At 39.1% G+C, this 24,751-nt stretch overlaps 1 protein-coding gene across 1 annotated transcript in view; it reads left to right on the plus strand.

Annotated features, from left to right (window-relative positions):
- The window catches only part of LOC139720496 (rho guanine nucleotide exchange factor 11-like), a 219,763-nt gene that overhangs the window by 132,214 nt on the left and 62,798 nt on the right, over positions 1 to 24,751 (plus strand). Inside the window, exons 10-12 of the mRNA XM_071631850.1 lie at positions 9,554 to 9,709; positions 15,278 to 15,421; positions 20,050 to 20,091. Of these exons, the coding sequence (XP_071487951.1) occupies positions 9,554 to 9,709; positions 15,278 to 15,421; positions 20,050 to 20,091 (342 nt within the window). The remainder of the gene's footprint in view (positions 1 to 9,553; positions 9,710 to 15,277; positions 15,422 to 20,049; positions 20,092 to 24,751) is intronic.

The following is a 24,751-nucleotide window of genomic DNA, read 5'->3' on the forward strand; positions in this document are numbered from 1 at the left end:
ATTAACTCTTAGTGTCCCTGGTTGCAAATGATTTTTAATGCTATGAGATTTAACCCTAAACCTCTCAGTAGTGCGGTGGAGCCCCATAGGTGTACTGTGCAATACATTTCAGTCCTGTATGCAATAGATATGATGGAGTTGGTTTATTAACACTTGGAATGTATCCATCATGTGATTATAATCATGTGACTGAATTATGTGATTATATCATGTGATTATATAATGTGATTAGATGTGGATACACATAACCAGGGCTGCTACTGTATCTCCCGATTCTTCAGAGGCTCCTGAGAAAAAAATAAAGTACCTCTTCATGTCTGCATGAAAAGAAAATGAAAGCTTCCTAATATAGGAATGATCGTTGCCCACTTATGATGCATGCGACACACAAGTATCTCCTCAATGGCTTTTGGGGACGTTCCCAATTTTGGTGCATGGAATATCGGCAGCCCTGGTTAGACGTGTTGAGTTATGGCAAGAGGAGAATTATTGAGTACATCATTGCATATAAAAATCGTCAAGATATTTAATCAGTGTTATGAAAGGTACGTCTTGTAGCATGTCACATGACATCAATATATGTCGCCAGGCGTGCAATATGGGTATTGGCATAGCACATTTTCATGGCAGAAAAGTGAACAACTTTTGCACATTTTTAATTGTTGCATGTTTGGAGTAAATTTATGCAGATTATAGAATCATGCCTCAATTAAATTTTGAAGTTTTGCCACCTTGTGTAGTAATATCGATTTTCGTTTTAAAAAAAGGACAAACAAGCAAGTAAGAAATTACTTTGGGGATAAAAGAAGTATGTCTGTGTGTACTTAATAGTAGTAATAGTTGTAGTAGTAGTAGTAGTAATAGTAAAGATAATAATAATAATAAAAATGATAATAAAAGTTAGTTTGTATATAGCGCATTTCACACTTGTTAAGTATCTCAATGCGCTTTACAGACTATTATTACCCCTGTCACTGGATACAATATTTCTAACCAGCACTAACAGTGCTCATTCTCCACTCCCTGGGGAGCATTCCAGCCAGTCGCAGCCATTTTACAGACGCGCACGTGCTGATCAACTGACATAAACTTTCTCATCCTATCCGGGTACCATTTCTACTCCTAGATGGAGAGCAGTAATGTGGATAAAGCGCCTTTGCTGAAGGGCAAACATGTCGGGCTTCGCACGGGCTCGAACCCATGAACCCATACCACGCTCTGATGTCATTCAGAGACGAGCGCTCTTATCCACTCAGCCATATAGACTCAATGACATGCAGGAAGTTGTAGTAGCAGCCAAAGTGTGAGCTTGTAATCCGACCCTACTCATCTGAGGACAGGGACTCGGCTTAAAAAACAGAAAAAGAAAAAGAGAAAAAAAAATGTTGAGGGAGATTGACACCCATGTCGTACGCATTTCCTCCTTAAAGCGAGGGCTCAGGTTTGTTGGAAATTGTCAGGCGAGATGTTGCAAAAGTTTGCTCTGCTTTGTGGATAGGAGAGAGCAATCATGATATTATGTGCATTCAAGCATGTCAGGGCAATTAATAGTTCTAAATAGTTCTAAAATGTGAGTCAGGGATAGAAACAACCAATGTAAAAATGTTGATCGCTGTGATAAATTATTAGTGGAAAAATGAGCAAAGAAAATGGGATTCATCGGGATGATGGAATCCCATTTTCTTTGCTCATTTTTCCACTAATAGATTATACACATTTCTGGTCATTTTCCTCTGTTTGCAGTAGTTACAGTGTAATAAATGTTACATATGGTTAAAACACAAAAATTGAACAATAGTTTTATCAAAATTGCTTCCAGAATAAACCATCTACAGGTTTGGTTTATTGAGAAAAATAGTGATATCTCCTTATATTTTAGGCTTTATTGCAAAATTTGTGTATGGTAGAATGTTTTGTGATACAACTGACCTACACATTGTATGCATCAAATGTGATAACTTCAGAATTTTGTAAATCACTGCTCCCAATGGTATACAGTGGCTTTAAAGGGACGCAGTCCTCACGAAATTAAAAAGAATTATGTTGTTGTTGGTACCTCAAATAAACTACTTTCATCAAAAACAAACTATCAAATCACCAAATAAGCTCGTATATTTCGGTTAAAAACGTGTGACTCTGCAAATGAGCAAGTCTTGGCGGAGAGTCATATGTCATCGATGCACAACTCTTTCCAGCGGTGTTCTGCTTGTCATGCATACGCTCCCTAGTTATTTATGAATACATGTTTACCATTTATTTCTATATTAATTGTATATATAAATAAGCTTAAAATATTTTGTTTGAAATAATAAAGCCCTATATTGTCACATTTTATGAAAAAATCAGATATGATCATTTTGAACACTTAAATTGGTTTTCTGAGGCACGGCTGTCAACTTGAAAGTAGGGCATCAATGACGTTGCACCTTTTGGCAGGCTCTTACACGATCGCTTGCAGGAATTATTTTTAAAAATCGCGTACGGAGACAATTTTTGATGTCCACGCGTATAAATTGGTGAAAGGTTATATTTTTTACTCTTCTTAATTATCAGTACAGTGAAAATCTCAGGACTGCTTCCCTTCAAGGAGAATCATTACCATTACTACAGGTGTAATGACTACTTATTTTCTCATCATTACAATTATCGTGATAAGGGATAATTACTCTCATTACCATCAACGGCATGGAGAAATATTATGTTGTTTCCCAACCTTCATATCTGCTCTACTTATGTGTGGAGCACTAATCCTTGAGCTTGTATAGCTGTGATCATATTCTAATTTCATTCTCTGTAGGGACCTGGAATTTCTGGTAAGTGGGTAATAATCCACCATCCAGCACAAAATATCATTTTTTTTTTTTCTCTCTCTAGCAATAATCATCTTTATATTGAGACCATACAATGACTTCAATACAAATTTTTACATTTCAGATACAGCAGTTGTACTTTCTCAGTCTTGTGTAACTACATGTAGCCAATTGCAGACAGTGTTATTGTAGTTATTGAAGGTTTTCTTCATCTAGGGCTCTTCCCCCCCCCCCCCCCCCCCCCCCTCTCTGGCTCATTCCTCTAGCCGTACCATGGATTAGGTTATGTGTCTCGAACTCTGACTTTGAGTCCCTCTTCAAACATGTTTCGCACGATTCCCCGAAGCTCTATCACGATTGGGCAACCTGTGTACATCATTCGGTGGGCATTAATAGTAGCCTGTGGGCTATTTTCACTGATGTCATTAGAATGCCCGAGGGGTGGGGGGGGGGGGGAGGGGGACTGTACAGTGGAAGAATTAGCAGATTGAGGATGAAGGGGGAAAGGAGAGGAAAGGAAAGGGGTCATAGGGCTTGCAAATCGCTCTGTGGAGATCTTTCGCCCTCCAGTATGGGACCCCTTCTCATCCAACATACATGTTAAGTTTACAGGAACTGTATTCCTGAGGATTGTTGACATCTTGTTGAATGAACGGTCTGATCTGTTGCTGAAAAGGAAGACTTTGTGAGTGAGAAAAATTAGCAAATTGTCCAAACATACAAGTATACAGGACTATTCTGTGTTGATGCAAGGTCGATTTGTATTTCAGGATTATGGCAGGTGCTGACGAGAGTGGAATATGGCATGCATTAAAATCGAAGATGCTTCCAGTATCTTTAAGGTTGCAGGGAAGAGTTATGGTCACCTTTGACCCCTTTGGATCACAGAAATAACATTTTTGTGATTTGGTGCCGTATTTTTGGTTGTGTTTTTGTTGTTACTATTCATAAATTGCGTTCAGCAAGGCAGATTAAAATAGTCTCTTTTATCGAGCATATTTTTGCGTTCTTTATACTCATTGAAGAATTTTCTAATATCTCTTAATTGCTAAATTCATAGTTAGTTCATAAAGAGACAATGCAGCTATCGAGAGATAAAAACTCCTCTATCTCTCTCATATATGACAAACTTTTATAAATCTTGTACTGATTTTGCGCATATTTAATGATATTTACCAGTACACTTATATCTTTTTCCTATTTTTTTCCTATCTATATTTAAGATACGCAGTAAAAATCAGGGTTGCCACTTTGATCAAGAGGTGATCACTCTTGCAGCAGAATTTCCCGAGACTTTTATCGGTTGAATCTGAACACGAGAGGAAACGTGCCTCACATTCTGGCTCATGGTGATGACAGGGGAAAGTTGACTTGATTTCCCCCTTTAAATGAAGTAGGAAGTGAATTTGACTTTTTTGTATCAAGTTTGAGTGGCACCCGTTGCGAAAGCACACACCTCTGCTCCGGCCATGGCGATGGCTCAGTTTTTATGGCAGTTTCTGGTCGTCATTTGCGGCGCAAGGTCTCGCAACCACACTGGTCTCAACTACACATGCATGCACAGCAGAGTGGTGGAAAGGAGATCCTTGTAGCTGACTCGATACATGTCATCAGTGACCTCCATCTTTTGTCTTCGACTGTGAAATTGTGCAGGCTCAAAACAAAAGGCAACGAGAACAAACGAGCTTGTTAAAAAACAAAATGAACATGATACTAGTAAGCATGCAAGAGTGGTACGACCATGGAGCAATCTGGTAATGAGGCCATAGAGTGCTGGTTTCTGTGTAGGATGTGTATGATTTCCATCAAATGTGCAACTGTTTACGTTACGTTTCTGGTGCTGCCTCTGTCCTTTTTCTGTTCTGGGAAATATCTGTCAGGAAATTGGCAGTTTTTGACGCAAGTGGATTCCCAGTCTTTGAGAGGAAGCTGTTGTTTTTTTTTTTTTAGGGGGGTGGGGAAGGGGGTTGGGGGATTTCCTTTTTGTTTTATTGTTTGTTTTGTTGTCAACGTGCGGTTTAAAGCTCGGACACAGCCTGTGCCACTTACACACAGGAGATTCATGGAGTTACGACACCGCTTCCAGGGAAAAAGAAAAGGCAGGAGTCATGATGAAATACACAGTTGCCCGATCACGTGGGAGTAATTTCATGGAATGGTTTGTTGGAGGAAAGCTGGTTGGTTTGCGCTGTTGAGAAATCAATTGTTCAGTGTAAGTAGTGAAATGTTTGACCCGCTCCATTTTCATCTCCCCTTCATTTTTTTAATGTGTGTGTCTTTTGAAGTAGCTGTTAGATTGGATTTTCAAAATGGAACAGTGATGTCTGGAGGCTGGCTTGCACGCTAGTGTTGTTAGAAGATTCTGCGGTTCTCTTCTGGTAGTTTTTAGTACAAGGAATTGTGGGGTACGATTGTGTGGTGCAAGAACATGTTCGTTGGAGACAGAATGATATGTGGTTATTGAAATTGGCAGTTGCTATGGAAACTATCAACAGAGGCAAGTTACGCAATGAGGAAGTATACTGTGTGTGTGTGTGTGTGTGTGTGTGTGTGTGTGGGTGTGTGTGTGTGTGTGTGTGTGTGTGTGCATGTCTGTGTGTGTGCACAGGTATGTCTGTGTGTGTGTTTGTGACTCTGTGTCACATGTTTTAGGCAGTATACCTCGTAGTGGGGGTGTTTTATAGGAAGTTGGGTGTTCATTTTTTTTCCCCCTCTGTATTTGTCGTACAACTCTGACCATTTATGACATCAAAACAATTTTCCAACACTTCCCATCCGTGAGAGAGGCAGTGATATTTTGTGTATGACCACGTTTCAAAGGAGTGGGATGTTTGTTTGCGTAGTGGAATAGACAAACAAATAAAACCTTTGCAGCCTTCTGTCACAGCTCTCTCTATTTGGGGGGTTTGCACAAATTTGAGCAGAAAAAATTACAACTTGATCCACACCGATTGTTATTATAGGCAAGTCAGCTGCTGTATGGAATTTCACAGGTGAGTTTTGTTCTTATTTTGCATCATTAAAATTTACTTGTTTTCCTTGTTATGTTTTTTGTTATGTTTTATTCCGTTTCTCTTCTCTTTTTTTTTCTGTTCAGTTAATCAGTTCATAGAACTAGGGCTCTTTTATTTAAAAGTTGGGATCAAACATAAATGGGAATATCAAACATAAGTCTCTGAAAACTCAATTCTGATTGGCTGATACTGTACCTGACTCAATATGATTTTCTGACTTATGTTTGGTTGTACCTTTTCTATGCAACAGGGCCCGGGCTATTAGCCACGTTGTTGAATGTTAGAAGTGTTTTTTACTGTTTTATCTGTTCTAATTCAAGCTTTAATGTGAAAGATACTAAACATTGGCAGAGAGAATGATTTGCCGAGAACTGGAGAAGGAAAACAGATCATCAGATATTTAATCTTGTTTCGGATGAGCAAGCGCTTTGTGATAATCCCAGTGATCCTGTGTGTTCGTGAGAATGATATCTTTTGGATTATACAGCGATTTTTGGGGGGCAATGTTTTGTGTTGTTTGAGGACATTGCGTGATATATATCAAATGAGTACAACTTGGCATCGTACTTTCCGAAGTGATCTTCACTCGAGAGGGGAGAGTCGTCGGGTTACAGGGGGGGGGGGGCATTTGAGGCACATGGTCTTTCAGCTGTGTCTTGGATTTTGCCGAAAGCAAACATTATCGCACCTTTGCCACGACTGTTTTCTTTTTTTTAGCGGGCACGTCAAGCTTTCTCTGGGCATCGGTGCAGGAATATTCCTCCCGGAACATAATCCGCTGGCGATCCCCCATCATGAGGTACCGGTGTTTGCGCCCGGCGAGAAAACATGCTCCCAGATAAATTGGTCTTGGGTTGCGTTACGGGGATGTAGAGTTGAGTGTGTGTGCGCGAAGGGTGCCGAGTGACCGAGAGTCGATCTGGCCATCTGCTCGCTTGTTTCTCCCGTTAAGCATGGCAGGAGAGACCAGGCGAGTTTTGTTTCCGTAGCGATATCATCTCCATGGCGTTTTAAAGGGACAAAAATGACTTCTGCTCAAAGTGCACTTATGATTGTCCTGCCTCGCTCAGCCTCTCTCTGTCAAGTTGTTGTCGGCTGAGAGACCAAAAAGTTGGGGGAGACCCTTTTGCCGATTACAGAAAGTGACAGCGTAATTGTGATAGCGAGTCAACCTTGCGGCTTGAACCCAGTTAACAGCCTACTGCACAAATTCCTCATGTTGAAGTCTCTTCCATCATGTTATTTGGTGGACTCATCACTATTCCTGTTAAAATTCTTCTGTATGAGTTCCTAAAGAAGTCCCTAACTCTACCTATCCCCACAAAAGAAAGACAAAAGAAAATCGAAAAGAGAAGACGAAAAAAAAAAGCATGGTGCAATATTACGCTTAGTCACGATTGTTCAGAACTGTTCTTTAATGGGGGAAATATTTCTGCAGGGTTTTATGACACGTCTGATGCAAATCGCTGTCATAAGGCTGCCGATAAAAATTACATTAACCGACAAAATTCTCCCAGACCCCACAAAGATTAAAAAAAAAACCTTTGACAGCCTCTTGATACTTCAGGATATACAACAGTGTGCAGTGCCAGTCAATGCGTATGCAGTTTTCCCCCTGCACTTTTCTGCATTCCATTTCCCGCAATACCAACATGCTAAAGTTGATTTTCGTTAGCCTAATTTCAAGACTGAGTTTGAATATTAGATTTTTTTTTTCTTACTCCTTTCCTACCAAATTATAAAGTTCATGGAAAGTGCATTAGCCTGAGGAACAAAATCTATATGTTCCTTTCTGTTGTGTTCAGCCTGTCCATATACAGCTGCTGTACTGAGATGGGATAGTCTTCAGTCAAGGCACAGGTCTTTTTATTTTCTCCAAGAAGCATTTACCGAGTAAAACAGTCAGGAGAACAGCTAGCAGCGTTTGGATGTGGATAGATGAATGGGAGTCTGTACGGGTATGTAAAGCACACGGCAAGTCGTCCAGTTGATCTGCGGCTGGAATGAGAGCGGAGAATCTCTCCGTCATGAATCGTGAGAGGAGAGCCAGCGATGCCGGAAAGAGAAGAAAACTTGATTTCCTCTTCTACCCCCATCCCCCCCCCCCCCCACTCCCCATTTGCCCTTTTCTCTGGTTCTCCCCCCTGGGACCAAGGTGATCAAATGATTCCAAGATTGGGTTACCTGCGCATCGCACCTTGTCCTGTGTGCTCGGCGCGCAAAGTGAATAAAAATTTCCGTGATATTCATTCGAGAGAGCGCTCCTTCAAAGCAGAGAAATAAAGGAAAGCGAAAGATTTTGTTTTTCCTTCAAAAGAAGGGAAAAAAGGGAGGGAGGGCTCTAATGTTGGATTGTTAAGAGATTGAAACTTGATAATGGCTAGCCATATGTCCATTTTTTTTTGAGGGACAGTATAATGGATGTCGATATGCATGATAGATAAATGTATATTTAAGTGCAATTAAAGGGATACAAGTAGGCTCTGAGACAGAGAGAGAAAAAAAAGGGAAGATAAAAGTCGGGGGGGGGGGGAGAGAAAGAGAGTTGAGAGAGTGCATTTGTGAATGAGAAATGAATGTACAATTGTCACAATCTATGGAAGAAGGAATGCATATTTTATTGTTTGTCGGATTTGAAATAGATTGGTGGACATTTTGTCGTCACTTACATTTGTGTTTCGGCCTACGTGTACATGGTTATTATTGCTTGGCAGCGGTTTGATTTCAACATCACTCAGAAGTGGTAGCAGGATGAGTTAGTTTGTGTTGAAAGTGTGAGCTGGTTGGGGGGGGGGGGGGGGTGGAGGAGCGGGAAGGCTGGGGTACATTTCTTCACATTGTTGTATGTTGAATTTCTCCAGTGATGGTACAAGTATAAGCGGTCCCAGGATGTTGTTACATGGAGGTTGGATGTTGGCTCGAGGATGAAAGCTGCCATCTTCCAGTGTCTACCACAAGAAAATACCATTTGTGTAGTTGCCAGACAGTTTGAAAACACCTGTTTATGAGTCCCTCACCCCCCCCCCCCCCCCCCCCCCCCACATACACAAGGGAGCTCTTTCACAAACCGTCCTAATTGAATGCATCCAGAAGTCATCCCCGGGAGATGATTTGCTCATGTGGAGAGCATGCAGTGGTTCCGCTTGCAACATCCATCGCAGAACAAGTGATGAATTCATTCCCATAGAGAAGAAAAAAAAAAAGAAACTTCCATATTTTCTTGTTGTTGTTCTTCTTCTTATTCTTTTTGAGGGGTAGGGAGTTGGAAGGGAGGTTCAGGAGTGAGAAAATCTAGAGGAAGTTTTTATGTCTTTGACATAGTAGGGTAGAATGAAAAAAACTACCCAGAGTTAATGTGTTATTTTCACGTTGATTTCAGTGATCTTTGTCAATTTTCTTTTCAGTTTGTGGAGGGAACTAATAAGACTTGGCATCAAATATAATCATCCGTCAACCTGCAATGTGTTACCTCATCTCATTAGCAATTTTTCTCCTTTTTTTTTTTCTGTTTTGTTTTTTCCACATGACCTTTCTTCCAGATATTAGCATGGAATGTATAATGATTTCTGTATAACTCTATTCTCTCTCCCGTTCCTTATTTTTCTTTAAAAACCCCCCTCAACTTTCCAATCCTTTCTCTTTCTTTAACGTCCTCTCCCATTAAATTCTCTTCCTCCCCCACATTCTGTCATCCCCTCTCAACTCTGACCCTTCTCGCACCTCGGTCAGTGGGCATCTTCTCCGTTCACCCGACGGAAGGCCCGCGCGAGCCTGCAAAAAAATCGCTCCCAGAGCCTAACTAGCCTCCACTGCCCCAAGTCCCCGCCGGGCAAGCGGAAGGGGCGGAACAGTCGGAAGAAAAGCGTAGATGTAGACCCTAGGGAAGTAAGTAACCCCCCCCCCCCTCCCCCTTGGGAAGGGGGAGGGGGATGGGAGAAGGAAGAATGGGACCACGCCCGAGGTGGGCGTTTCCCGGGGTTTTCTCTCATCTAGTATCTCTCGCCGCTTCGTTGTTCATTACGTTCCTCATGCATCCAATCATCTGTATGCCCTTTCCTGTCATTCTTACTCTTGCTGTTTGCATCACGGTCTGAAATGCTTACGCAGGGCGCCCTCTATGCGTTGGTGATGACGAGTTCTGGGTTTTCTTCTTTGTTTTCTTGTATGTTTTTTTTTTCCCCCCGGTATTTTTATCATACTCGAGAGGACAAGCTATGTGTATTATTGAACATTGATGCCATTTTGCTTTGGGGATGTTTTTTTTTTTGTCCATGCTTTATTCATATTTTGTTTTTATTGAGATGGTAAATTTGAGGTTGTTTAGTTCTGTAACTCTCAGTTCTGTGCATCTTGTTGGTGTGTTTTTGTTTTGTTCTTTTTTTTTCAAAAGTAGGAGAGTACTTGAGATCACAAAGTGATCTGTAGAGCAATTAGAAATTATTTTCATTTCTTATCTCTGAACCTGTTCTGAATTTGTGCCCTGACTTGCGCAGCATTGTGAAAAAAAAGGGAAAAACATGGGCCAACTACAATGTATTTTCTAAAGCATGTGCAATTTGCTGATGTTGAGATAAAAAATAGCTATCCTAAAGCATATTGTTATGCATTCTCTGTTCAGAGCCGAGCATACATGTATTTCACTTCTTTCAAAAACAGACAAACAAACAGCCAAACAAACGTACTCTCCTTCCTTTGACGTCGTAGACTGTGTCTGTTATGACATTTAGAGGTTGATACTTCAGTGTTCTTTTCAAGTAAAGTTGTGTGTGTTTTTGTTTGTTTTGTGTTGATTTTTTTCTTCCATATACTGTATATGCCGAGTATTTCGCGAGGTTTCTATTTTCACGAATATCGCAAGGCGGGTGCTATTCACGAAAGACACATAAAGATATTGACTCTGATCCTGGTGTGGATGTTACATATGCTTGTACATTTCTCCCTTCAGTACAGGACTCCACGATCATGAATTTAACCACTCGCGAAATTGTCGGGAATTCCCGATTCGTAAAAATTTAGACTCGCGAAATATATGGCGTGTACAGTACTGTATACACTGTCTGAATGGTCTGGTTGTCCATCTGTTCTTCTTTTTTTCGGTTTTCTGAGCTTGACGAACATTTTTTTGGCCTCCATTCCACCCCTTCTTTGCATCGTCTCACCCCTCCACCCCGTAGCACACCCAGCGGGAGTACAGCCAAAATCCATCCGAAAAGCTGCAAAAGGACATAAGCGGCATTAAAACAAGAATTAGCGTGCTGGAAAAGCAGCTGCAGAAAGCCCATAGTAACATGATTCATACGCAGGTAAGCTCTTTGTAGCCACACACACACACACACAAACGTACGCACTCACACACAAACCGCACGCTATGCTATTCCACCATACAGAGGGATGAATAAATACACACACCAAACCAATATTATACAAATAGTGAATGGTCACAAGTGCGATGGTACAAGATTTTGCATGACGTGAAAGATACTGTATATAGGCACTCTATTCGACGAGGCAAAGCCGAGTTGAATACTGCATCCCATCTCTCACTGAGTGCGAAATCTTGTTCCATTGCACGGGTAAAGACCATACACTATTTTTATTACAACACCTTGGATGGCAACAGATTTAGGGAGGAATGGACATACATCGACACAGTTGTACACTAATGTACTGTTGATGGAAAACAAAATACAGCATGATCCTAACACAGCATGTATCACAGTTCCAGAGAAGTGAAAAAATACCCTTAAACCTTGTGAATCAGTTTTTCCCTCAAAATTCCTGAATTACCAATTGAAGTGTGCTCAGTGTGAAAGAATTGTCATTTTTTTTTCTTGTTAAAAGTATTTAGCCATTATCTTCAACCCTGGTAATTTTATATTTATCCAATATCAAAGATGCTGGTGGCATTTACATTGTAGGTCCATGAAGCTAAGTATCCCCCCACCCCCCCTCCCCCCGAAACTTTTTAAGACGGTGCCTTAAGCATGCTTTTTAGATTAAAGGGAGAGTTGACACGTAGTAATTCTGTTCTATGGGAACATTTCAGCAATTTCCATCTTGAACCAGTGGTAATAAAAATCAAAGTGCGTCCGTGATCGATTGCATAAAACACTTCAGACACATTTCTCTGCTTGATTTTCATTCATTCATTCAACATTTAAAAGAAATGTAAATTTCAAGAATGAAAAAAAAATCCTTACTTTGAAATATATGGTAAGATTTTTGCAGAGCAGAGGAAATCACGACATCTGTGTTATACATTTGTAGGGTTCAGGAAGGGGGAGGTCCAGGTAGAGCCGAGTCAATTTCTCGTCTGTAAAATTCCTTTCTCTATACGCTGGCTTCTTGCAGTCGAATAGACATGTTTCTAATCTACAATGTCATGCATCATGTCATTTATTCCACGAGTCTGTAATTTCGAGTAATATCTACAGGTGTTTGGGTCTTTTGGGGGGAAAATTTCATGTCATCTTTTGCCCTTAAAAAAAAAAAAAATGTTTTGTCATGGTATCGTGTTCTGTACATGTTCGCTTTGGGCTTTGCACGGGTGTCATGTATGTATGTCTTGGGGATTGGAGTTCATGGTGCGTCTGAGAATGTACTGGCATTTAATCAAAATAAACTACGCGATGCGGCTCTCTTTCTTCACTTCTCGTGTAACAGCTTCCTGAAATTTTATCACAGCATGCACCAATGTCTTCTTCTTTTTTTTGTCGTGTTTCTTCTGTGTGTAACTTAATCTGTCGGAATGTATTCGTGCTGCGTGTTCGCTCATTCTCGTTCAAATTTATGTGTCATATTTTCTACTAGCCAGACTTTCTGTGCGAGGGGTGGGGCTTGGATGGAGGAAGGGAAAAACAAAACAAAACAAACAAAACACAAACATATTTATTGTATGAACAGTAAGCTCACAACATTGTAATGGCAGTCACATTTAATGTGTCTGTATTCTAATACAATGTCATGTAGATGAAAATGAATGTACAGAATTTTGTAATCTTGCCCTATTCTAAAAGAAAAAAAAATGGATAATAAATTGTGGTATCAAATATTTGTCCCCCTATTCAGATAACAGTGCAGTCCAGAATACAATACAAATGTATTGAAAGACATTGATTCGTCATGTCATTTGGGACATTTTTTTTTTTTTTTTGCTGAGCAGATGTGAAATAGATTTGCTCTGCCCAGAGAAGAGAAAGTCTTCTAAGCACGCTATCACCTTCACATTGTGGTGATGTTACCATTCTTAGTGGAATAGAAAGAAAGTGAAATCAAGAAAACCTTGCAACTGAAGAGATTTTCTTCGAAATATCATGATTCGATGAAAACCAAACACTTTCGGGAAAGAGAGACATGCGCACTCATTGGCTGTTACCAATTCAGCTGCTTTTACGTCGCTTTGCCAAATCATTCTGTGCAGTCCAGAAAATGAATGCACACTCAACAACACTGATCTTGAAAGGAATACCAGACACTTGGATTGTACATCATCTAGCTCTGTAAAGTGTGGAGAGAGAATAACTTCACATGTAGACTTCGTTCACCACCTATTCATAACGCAATCACAGCAAAAGCACAGAGACAATTAAAGTGCCAAAGCACAACTTTTGGACGACTAACTCACAACATAATCACAAGTAAAGGACGCCGTTTTCAGTGTCAAAGCATCGCGAATAGTGTCAGTAGTGCTTGTTCGTCAATACCTTTTCAGATTAAGTGTGAAGGTAGATACGTGTTTACAAAAATCGGGGGGGGGGAGCTTGAAATACAATTGGCATGAGTGTAGCTTATCTGTGTGACTTTGTAGCAAAAAAAGACAAACTATAGTGGGGGAAAAAGCTTATAAATAGAGAGGAACTTTCTATTGTAATTTCACTGTTAGATAGATTTGTGTCAATGTCAGAGCAATTAGACCATATCGAGAAAAATAATAATGAATGCATGCTTGCCTGTGGAATTTTTTATTTCCTTCTTTACTTTAGAATACTGGAAAGATAAACATCCAAAATAGCAATAAAGAGCAACTAAAAACACACAAACAAATAACCAGTTTATGTATTTGCTTTTTATTATCTGACTGATATTAGTCTATTCACTCCTATTTTTTTTAGTAGTTGAATATTTCGTTAGGTCATAACTAATTTTGAAATTGACATCAAATTTCAGAACATGAAAAGTTCTTGTTACTCTCAACAGTAGTTTCTTTCTGATTTTTTGCAAAAGAATTGCATGTAAATGATTGAGATGGAGATTAAAAGCAAATGGTTATGAAACTGAAAATTAGAATATTTTGAAATGTTTTGTCTATATGTATTCACCTAGAAAGGTACATGTATACTGTACATCTTCATAAAAGCACCACATACATCCTGTACGAATGTACACACACATGCAGAAACACACACATCTTTATGGGACACTTTGGTGTCTGACAATGGAAGTAGGTTCTGCGATATGAATTCGAATTTTTTATGAGATAATGTACATCCGGACCTCTGTACAGCGTATAACTTTCTTAATTCATTAAAACACATGCTCACACACACACACACACACACACACACACACACACACACACATACACACAAACAACAAACATATTATCCAGACACATGACAGTGCTCCCTCCATATGCTCGGTTGTTAAAAGCTACAGAGAAGAGGAGCGAGTGGAATTCCATTGGACATGTGCTTTGTGCCACCTGTACACAAACATTGCAAAAAAGCAGCGTATGGTCTATGCACTACACCTAATTAATCCTACCTCCATCCTTACCACCCCCCCCCCCCCCAAAAAAAAAAAAAAAAACTTTGCTGCTAATCCTTTCTGTAAAAATCACAACAAAAACAAAAGTCTTCAAAATCCATTAAAAAAAAAACAAATGCTAAATACATGTGATTTCTTTGTAATGCGAGCACACACAAGTAATGTCTTGTTCTTTATGTGTATACAGTTTGCTGTAATGCATTTTGGAAATAGGTATTAATTGGAGGAAATTATTCACTGTTAAAGTTATCAGTGTTAGTACTGGGGAGATTATTTATGCAGAGGAATTCTGTTTGTATATTCTCAAAAGTCAAGTATAATTTACGAGAGAAAACTTTAGATACTTTGCTTTAATGATGGTAGACAGAACATAGGCTCAGTGAGGACACGAACAGTAATGATATGATATGACACTGATGAAATGAGTCAATAAAACTTGGATTGCAGACTACAACAAAAAAAAACAACCTCCAAAAAGTCATACTATGGAGAAAGCAGGAATTTGTAGGGTAATGATTCATGTTGTAAAACTGGCTGAGAAAGAATCGAAGGGCCCCTAATGCACCAAGCAAGAGTTTGTTTTCAAATCTAGCGAAGTAGATGAGGGGGGCTTGACGATGAAAGATGACATTGGAGTACATGTTTGTCCCCAATGACCGCTCTAAATCCTTCTTGCGCCCATTCTAGGGGAGTGGAACGCCCCCTGCCGTACATCCAGCGTCGCCCGCCTCCACCGCCCGCCCCCTGGAGGGCCAGGTTGCCAGTAGCAACGCGAGTCACCCCTGGGACTCTCCGAACATGAACGAGGAGTTCCAGACGATTCCAGAAGAGGTATGTTCAATAAATGACTGACGGGGAAAGGAGGAGGAAACAGAAAATTGTCCTGACAAAGTATTTTAACCCATTGAGGACGAGTCCCGAGCATACTCGGGCAGAAGTCTATGGGAATTTAATGCGTGTTGTAGTAAAATCAAACCGTCAACAGGTGTAAGAGATAGTACACTTCTGGGTGAGATGGGGCTTCAGGCTTCCAACTTTTTTGTGAGATAATGAGAAACAACTTACGAAGTATTAAAGAGCATACAATTCTAAATGGAATTCAAATTCTATTTGATGAAAATTGGTTTAGAAATGAATGAGACATCCAAAAACAAAGAGGTCAGAAGACACGGTGGACCCATTTTTTATTAGGACCACTTTGTTTTTCTTTGTGTTTGCATATCTCAGCAATTTCAAAACCAATTTTCATCAAAGAAACTTTGAATTCCTCGTAGAATTGTATGTTCTGTAATTGTATATTAAAAGCTTCTAATGATATGTATCTCTCAAAAAGTTGAAATCTGAAACCCCAATCTCAACCAAAACTGTACAATCCCTTTAAAGTAAGAATGGAGCTGCTATGGAGGGGGTGGGAAATCATGCAATGCTTTGGATGTTGTTTGGTATAAGATTTATGAAGTCTTGGCCAATCAACAGGTGAAGGATTAGCAGGTGGTGGAAACGAAAAGAAGGTTACAGTCCATTTTGAATATTGTAAAGTTAGAAGTTGTTTTAAAAACGCAATGCCGTTCTGTGTTCTTGTTGACTAAAACGAGTTAGTAACACACACAGAGTGACAAGTCAATTTTGGGATTCTAGTACCTGGACGTTAGGATGGAGCAATGGGAGGGAGTGGAGAGAATGGTCTGATGACGTTTGGTTGCAGTGATGATCAAGAGAAAGATGCGAGAGGATGATAGTGGTGATGTTTATGTATGATAAGGATGATATTTGTGATGATGATGATGAGGATGATGATAGTGACTGTGTTGCTATGGTGATGATGATGTTTTAATAGTGGTGGCAGCGATGTTTCCATGACATTTTGCTCCTGCGGCAATTGTTCACTTGAAATATCTGCACGCTAAGCCAAATTTAAATTCTACCCACGAACATAGTCCTCACCCTAATCCTAATCCTCACATCAAACTAAACCTAAAAACCTATCCCAACGGAACCCTAACCCTAACCCTATGTCCTTGGAGAAAATGAGACTGGAGCAATTGTAGCAGGAGCAACTGATGTGTCAATGGTAATGACATGATGGTGGAGATACGATAGATGAAGATAGCATTTGATAATGATGATAGCTATGATAATGGTATAATGGTTTTATGCAGATGATGGTTGTAATTATGGTGATGATTATAATTTTGATAAGAGTGACTATTATGTTGGTGGTGCTGGTTATGGTAATGGTCTTGAAATGGGTGATTATAGTGACTAGGATGATAATGGTGATGAGGAAATGATGATTGTAACTGTTCTTATGATGATGGTGAAGGTTATAATGGTGACAGGTATATTGGTGGTGCTGGTTATGATAATGGTGTGAAATAGGCGATAATAGTGACTAGGATGATGATAGCGGTGATAAGAAGATGATTTGTACATTTGTAACTTGCGTAATGATGATGGTAATGGTTATAATGGTGGCAAGAGTGATTCTTGTATTGGTGGTGCTGGTTATGATAGTGGTCTTGAAATAGGTGATTGTAGTGACGAGTGTTATGGTAGTAAAGATGATGGTGGTAACTATTGGGAGCATGATGATGGTGGTACATGTAGTTACCATGGTGATTATGATGGTGATAATAGTGATGTGATTATGATGTTGATAATGACAAGGACAGTGAGCCGATGAAGTCCTGATGATGAAATGTGCTGGTGCTTACATTAGTGATACACAAGATCTTGTGAATGATTAATGTTTCTGAGATGCTAAAGTGAAAGATGATGTGTTGCCGTGGTAATGATGTTTTAAGGGGAGCCATCGGGATGCACCCTTCCCCAGTGAGGAAGAGACGTGGAAACGATGTTGGAAATGATCAGTATTCTGCATAATTGATGGGAATCGTGTGCCAAGTGCAGCCCCCGAGCATGGTGGTAATTATGCAGTGCCACTTCAGTGGCGTTAGTCATCGGGTGACACGTGAACCGGCGTGGCTCATTCTAGCATGGTCAGACGTGCATCGCGACGTCCGCCAGCCGCCGCAGCCTTCCTAAACATCTCGACCGCTGTGTGGTCTTTTGGAACGGGAGGCGGCGGAGCAAAGACGTATCACATGGGTAAACCGTGATGTAATGACTCGAGCGGTTCGGGTTCAGTGAAATCCTGAGAATTTCAAATGAGCTCCAAGCAGATTGGGGCTGGGGTTGGCATTTTGGCGACTTTGGGAACTTATCTTGCCCACACAGCTGATATTTTTTGTGGTATACTTTGTATGTTACCTGATTTAAAAACAGCATTAGTGAATGACATCTGCACTGCTTTTCTTCAAGAATGTCAGATTTAAGTCAGTGTGCAGTTTGAGAAGAATTGTTAAAAAGGAAGAGAAAAACAACACCTAGTGATTACCAGTAGTTTGAAACCAAATTATTGTGCAGATTTTCTTCCATTTGGCGGTTCGCATCATTCCCTTAATGAAAAGGAGACAAAATTGTATGGAAGCGGTGGTCAAAGATGTTTTCAATCGTTCTGGCCCAAGAAAACAAATGAAGGAATTGGAGATCGGGCTGAGAGTTGGTTAGCAGGATTTTCTTTGTTGCTCATTGAAGTCAAATTTCAGATTAGGGAAGTGATTGTCTGTATCATGCAGTAATGTGTGTTTGTGTGTGTGTTGTTTATGTGTTAGTCTGTATGTTGGTGTCTGTTTGTCTTTGTGATGGTGTCTGAATGAATGTATTTGGCTGTGAATGTGTGTGTGTGTTTTGGTGTCTGTGTCTACACTGTATGTCCATATCTGTGTGTCCATCTGTTTGTGTCAGTATGTATGTTTGTCTGTGTGTGTGTTCATACAATACTTTAGTTACACAAACAGTAGCTGCAAACAGATGAGATTTGTGTGTGTGTTAGAAGGATGATTATGTGTTTTGTTTTTCTTTGACAGAATGAATAAGTACAAATTGCAAAGATAATGTTATGCGATGGTGAGACGATAGTGATGCTTTTGAGTTGATAGGAATTGTGTGTGTTGATTGTCTAGCTGAATATTATGGATTGGATGAAGTCGTCATCGAGATTGTCTGGGAAAGTGTCTGTCTTTGTCGTGTGAGGGAGATAAAGTTGTGGTGAAAATTAAATGAACCATGACATGGTAGTTTTATTACAACTTATCAAGCAAACTACTAATCAAATGCAATCAGAACTGAATAGTCAGAGAATGAATTGAGAATTCAGGCATTGTGATTGTTGTATTCAATAATTCATGTTTGAGTTCAGGTCCAGAACTTGGGAATGTATCTCAAGCGATAAAAATGGTGCACCCTAAAGCAATGCATGTTCAAAATTCTAATAGCAATGTATATATATATGTATTATCTCTTTCCATTTGATATAAGATTGGAAAATTTGTTAGTGGAGTAGATGCAGTTAGTATTATTGCATGAATTTCTTTTGTACAGTTTGCTTACAATATTATTTGCAATTATGATTTGTAGTGTCAGCCAATAATTTGATATGCTCAGTGTAAAAGCAAGCTTTGAGGCCTGAGCATAGATCTTGGGCAGTCTGCCAAAGAATATCGCTTTCCTTTTATCTCATTTCTGAAACCTTCATATGATTTTGTTTCAGTTGTATTTCAATAGCGAGTCCATGTAATCAAGAAAGTGGAGGAATTGCATTTTTAAGCACTTCAAATGATTTCTAGCTAGCTTTTCCCTTGAAATATTAGGTGTACTGAAAACTACATTACAGCTCCAAGCATTCTTAGTTCTATCTTCACATTCTTTTAAAGGGGAGAGCTAGTACCTGATCAATGGGAATCAGTGGGAATGCTGGGGAATGATTGTTCCAATCCTTGTGGGATTTATTTAAGAGTACATTATATATCTATTGTTGTGTGAAAATTATTTGCTTCAGAACGGTCTCATATTCAAGTAATGTGCAGTTAAATGTTTCCAGGTTAGCATGCCTGTACAGTGACGGGGCGATCGTTAACGATCGCCCCGTCAGAAAAGAGGTTACCAGGGTTCATTAAAGATGATGATGGTGTCCTCAAATATCAAAGCATTCAGTCTGCAGTCATGTGATTACACTTATTTGATACAAATTTTCAAACAAAATTTTTAAAAGAATCGGAGAAATACATTATCAATCCCAGTGAAACTGGTTTGACGCTCAAAGCTCAATGATGGGCACATTTTATGCCTAATTTGTATGCCATTTGCGGAAGTATCTAATGAAAATGAGGATTGAAAACAAAAGAGGGCTCTGATATCATAAGAGTCAGTGTCTAACTTGAACGGTGACAAACATTTGAGAAGTGCATGTTTTATTCGTAGTTTGCATGACGGGTCTACGGCTACGCTTTTTGACTTGCACTCTTGGCGAAAAGAGTAGTTCATGTCGTCTGTTTCTTCTTCTCCTTCTTGTCCTCCTCTCTCTTTCAACTTGTCCAATCTTTCTTTCTTTTTTATAGCAGAAGAAGAATGAAAAGCCTGCAGAGTCTAGGCGAAGTTGGGTTAGTGTTTTTTTGTCTTGCAGTTGCTGCATTGTGTCATCAGCATTTTGTGTGCTTTGCCTGCTGTGGTCATGTGGATTGGTGTTCTGTTTAATCATTGAGTCTCACAAACCACACATTTGGGGGTTTGATGCTGCATCTTTTCATCACAATTACTATCACTCATTTGCTAAAATATAATTTGTAGGACTCCCTCCCCCACCTCAACATAAGCCTTATTTCGGCCAGATACAACTATTCCTTATTATTGTTATTGTTGTTATTGTTATTCCATTGTTTATCTCCATTTCAGAATTATCAAAAGCCCTTAATGCAATGAATTATTCTAAATTGATCCTCAAATTGGCAACACATTGTAGGAGATGGAAGTGAATGTTATCCTCTCAAATTGGTGAATTTTTGTATGATTGTGATGTGATTATGCATATATTTTGGGGCGATTATGCACACATTTCACGAGTTAAACCAATTCCACTAATCTCTTTCTGGTATAAGGAGCTCATTTCAATTTGAAGTTACCAATTTAAAGAGCTCAGTTCAATTTGAAATTGCCAAGTTAAAGAGCTTGGAATTCAATTTGAAGTTACCAATTTAAAGAGCTCAGTTCAATTTGAAATTGCCAAGTTAAAGGACAAGTTCACCTTCATAAACATAAGGATTGAGAGAATGTAGCAATATTAGTAGAACACATCATTGAAAGTTTGAGGAAAATCAGACAATCCGTTCAAAAGTTATGAATTTTTGAAGTTTTTGTGCAGTACCCGCTGGATGAGAAGACTACTGCAGTGTATGAATAACTTAGATGTCACATGCGTACAACAATATAAGAAAAATATAAAGAGAATTTCACAAAATTCCATCTTTTGAAAAAAAGTGCACATTCCCCTGACTCGTTACCGACAAATGTTATGGGTAATATTATTCCCCCTGTCTTTAGAAAGAGGCAAGTCAAGTGCTCTTTTATTATGCGAAAAAAGTGAAAATATGTTGAATTTTCTTTTACATTTTCTTTATACTGTTGTACGCATATGACTCACAAGCTGTAGTAGTCTCCTCATCCAGCGGTTCCAACACAAAAATTTTAAAAATTCATAACTTTTGCATCGATTGTCCAATTTTCTTCAAACTTTCACTGATGTGTTCTACTAATATTGTTGCATTTTCTCAATCCTTATGTTTATGAAGGTGAACTTGTCCTTTAAAGAGCTTGGAATTCAATTTGAAGTTACCAATTTAAAGAGCTCAGTTCAATTTGAAATTGCCAAGTTAAAGAGCTTGGAATTCAATTTGAAGTTGCCAATATAAGGAGCTCAGTTTAGTTTGAAGTTGCCAATTTAAAGAGCTTAGTTTAATTTGAAGTTGCCAATTTTAAAGTGGACGAGATGATAATATATGCAGCAAACTTACCCCAAGACTTGGTGGGTTAGTAGATGTTCAACTAAATGGAGAATGGGACCTCCCTATTTGTTTCCACGCTCTCTCTCTCTCTCTCGCACTCTCATCTTCTCTTTCTTTCTTTCTTTCTTTCTCTCTCTTTCTCTCTCTCTTTCACTGTCATCCTCAACAGTGCCCCACTGTGCAAAAAGTTTCTACGTACATGTATGTGCCTTGCAGTGCTTGTAGGTTGCATTAACATTGCTAACACTTCCGTTACAACAGTTCAAAGATAAATTAATAAAATGTTGCAGGATGAACAGTAGAGGGCAGCAGATTGGTCTACTGTAAATTCTTACAGAATGAGTTTACCGTGGAGCACTGATTACGAATTATACTCTTTCATCATTTTTACCTCATGGGGGGGGGGGGGGGGGATGGATGGAGTGGCAGCATTGGCAGAATGTGGAAATATTACCGTGACAGCCATTTATATATCAATATCTCCGTAGACAATATTCTGTTAAATATCACATGCAGTGTTCAGTAGATTTCTATTGAAGGAAAATGGAAAGCAATCTTTTTAATCATTGCCCTTATAAAATCAACTGTTTTTAATGAAAGCTAAGGTTGGTTGTCATTGTTGATTTTGATAAGGAAAAGCAAGTGTATCAGGAAAAAAAAATTACGGAAAAATGATGTAAATGATTAATCATCATTTGTGAGGAGGGAATTTGTATGTGTCTTGGCACACATGAATGTCAACATTGAAGCTTTCAGATCAGCTGCCACACAGACTTAATCTTAGGATAATTAATTTGTTCATAGATCAAACAACTTTCTGGACATTAGATCATACAATGATGTAGTTATGTACTGCTGCTGTGCAGATCTTAATGGGCAACTTTTGAATAAAGGGAGCGCATGTTTTCTGTTTTTAAGTTGTACTAAACTTTGCATATTTTCTCTGTCCGCTTGTTGTAGTTTTATGGTGGGCTGTAATCTCAGCGTAGTTTGGCTTGATTTTGCAGGATTTGTGTGTGAAGCTTTAGCATAAGGCACAAGTAGGGTTTGGTGTTAGTGTGCTGTGCCATCTTTTGTGTTTTATGATTGTTTAGTCCCCCTACCTCTTCTTTCATGTAGACCCTACACCTGGATGGGGCCCGTTGCATAAAAGTTACAATTATGGTAACTTTGCCATCCAATGGTAAATACCATGGCAACAGTACTCAACAGCCAATCAAAATCAAGAATTCCATGGAAGTTACCATTGGATGGCAAAGTTACTGTAATTGTAACTTTATGCAACGGGCAACTGTACTTGTAAAAAAAGATTCTTAACATCTACAGCGTGTTTGTCATGTATTTTTCTGTCTTACTCATGCTGATTCCAACCTGTCTTCTGGTCTGTTTTATTTTCTTAAATATTGTGGGTGGATTTTTTTTTAGGTGTGTGAATTTATGTCTTTTTTTTGTGTGTGTATGTGTGTTAGTGATTGTACATTGTTTTTGTCTCAAACTCCCCTCAATACGCCTTTTCTTACCCCCAGTTTGGGTTGTCTACACACATTTTTGGTGATCTTTTATTTCATTCTGTCGCTTTCTAAGACATTACTTTGTTGTGCATGGTGTCCCATTCCTATTTAGTTTGCTCTGCTGAAGTAGTGTTCTTATTATTTCTGAATAAGATTTTTGTTTTTCGTTTTCGGCTGATTTTCTTTTTCCTCCAGTGCATCTTGTAAACAATTGTGATGCTAATATTTCTGTTTGCGGTGTCACTAACACTGCTGCAAGTGAATGTTTATAGCATTTAGTATTGGATGATTGTGTACTAAAGTATAAAAACTTTTACATTTGCAAACAGGAAAGGGCCAATTTCTCTTGAACACACACAAAATAAACAAATTTCTTCTCTCCCTCTTTCTCATGAGCTATGCAAAATAAATTGTAAAAGTTGTCCACATGCAATTCATATATAAAGGACAAGTTGACATTCATAGACAATGTGGATTGAGTGAATGCAACGGTATTAGTAGAACACTTCAGTGAAAGTTTGAGGAAAATCAGACCATCCATGCAAAAGGCATGGAATTTTAAAGTTTCTGCACAGTCACTGTTGATAAGAAGACTACTGCAGTTAAGGAAAGAGAAAAGTGAAAATATGTCAATTTCTTTATATCGTTCTACACATGTGACATCACAAGCTGTAGTAGTCTTCTCATCCAGCAGTGGCAGCACTGAAACTTCAAAAATGCATAACTTTTGAACAGACTGTCCAATTTTCTTGAAACTTTCACTGATGTGTCCTGCTAATATCGCTGCATTCTCTTAATTCACACGTACAGTGCACTCCCGTTAAAATGAACACGGTTTTAACAAAATTCCAGTTACGACGAAATAAAAATTCAGGCCGCAACATTGCCTGCTCTGTTAATTTGTATTGTTTGTTTGTTTGCTTATAATGAAACTTTGCAAAAAAAATTGCCAGTCCAGAGGACTTCGTTATGACAGGAATCCACTGTATATGAAGGTGAACTGTCCTTTAAGTTACTTACCCCACCTTTTCGGAGTGTACCTTTAAGGATGTTTCAGACACACATATGGAAAAAAAAGGAAAAAAAGGCAGAAGAGAGAGCTTCTAGAGTTTAATGGTAACACAAAAATCCTGCTGCCTGATTGGCTGATGCTACTAAAAGTTGACATTCTAGCCATAATTGCTATCCTAACATCTTTTTTGAAGAATGTTTCCCTGGGGTGCAAACATTTCTGGTTGTTTTATATCCTTGTGGTTCATACATTATATAGTTTGTGGTGTAGTGGTGCCAAAGTCAAAATTATGATATACATTGTATTGGTTGCATTGACATTATTTTATGTTGCCCAGAGTAAATGTCTTTAAAGATAATAAAAAGTTTTGGTACCTCAAAAGCTTCCCTGAATTTCCTTGTCTTGGTTTGTGTTTCAGGTTAAAGTACGTTGTCTGTGAGAATTACTCGCCCCAAAGTGCTCTCATGTCTTAGTAATCATGCAATAATGGTTTCGTACCAGAGCCGACGCTGACCAGCGTCGATAAATATTGTACGAAACCACTGACTGCGACCAGCAGCGTGCAGCCCATTGTACGCATAGCTAACTGCGACCAGCAGCCCCATACGCATAGCGTAATGGGGCTTCGCATTGTAGCATTCAGGATCGTTACAGAATTAGTATCGCGGGTAAATGTCAACTTAAAATCCAAAAAATTTTTCGATTTGAAGACTTACCAATTAAGTTGAAGTATTGAAAA

The sequence above is a fragment of the Diadema antillarum genome, unplaced genomic scaffold, assembly GCF_040938485.1.
Source record: "Diadema antillarum isolate AM-2024a unplaced genomic scaffold, OU_Dant_1.0 scf00000128, whole genome shotgun sequence".
NCBI classification, from domain to species: Eukaryota; Metazoa; Echinodermata; class Echinoidea; order Diadematoida; family Diadematidae; genus Diadema; species Diadema antillarum.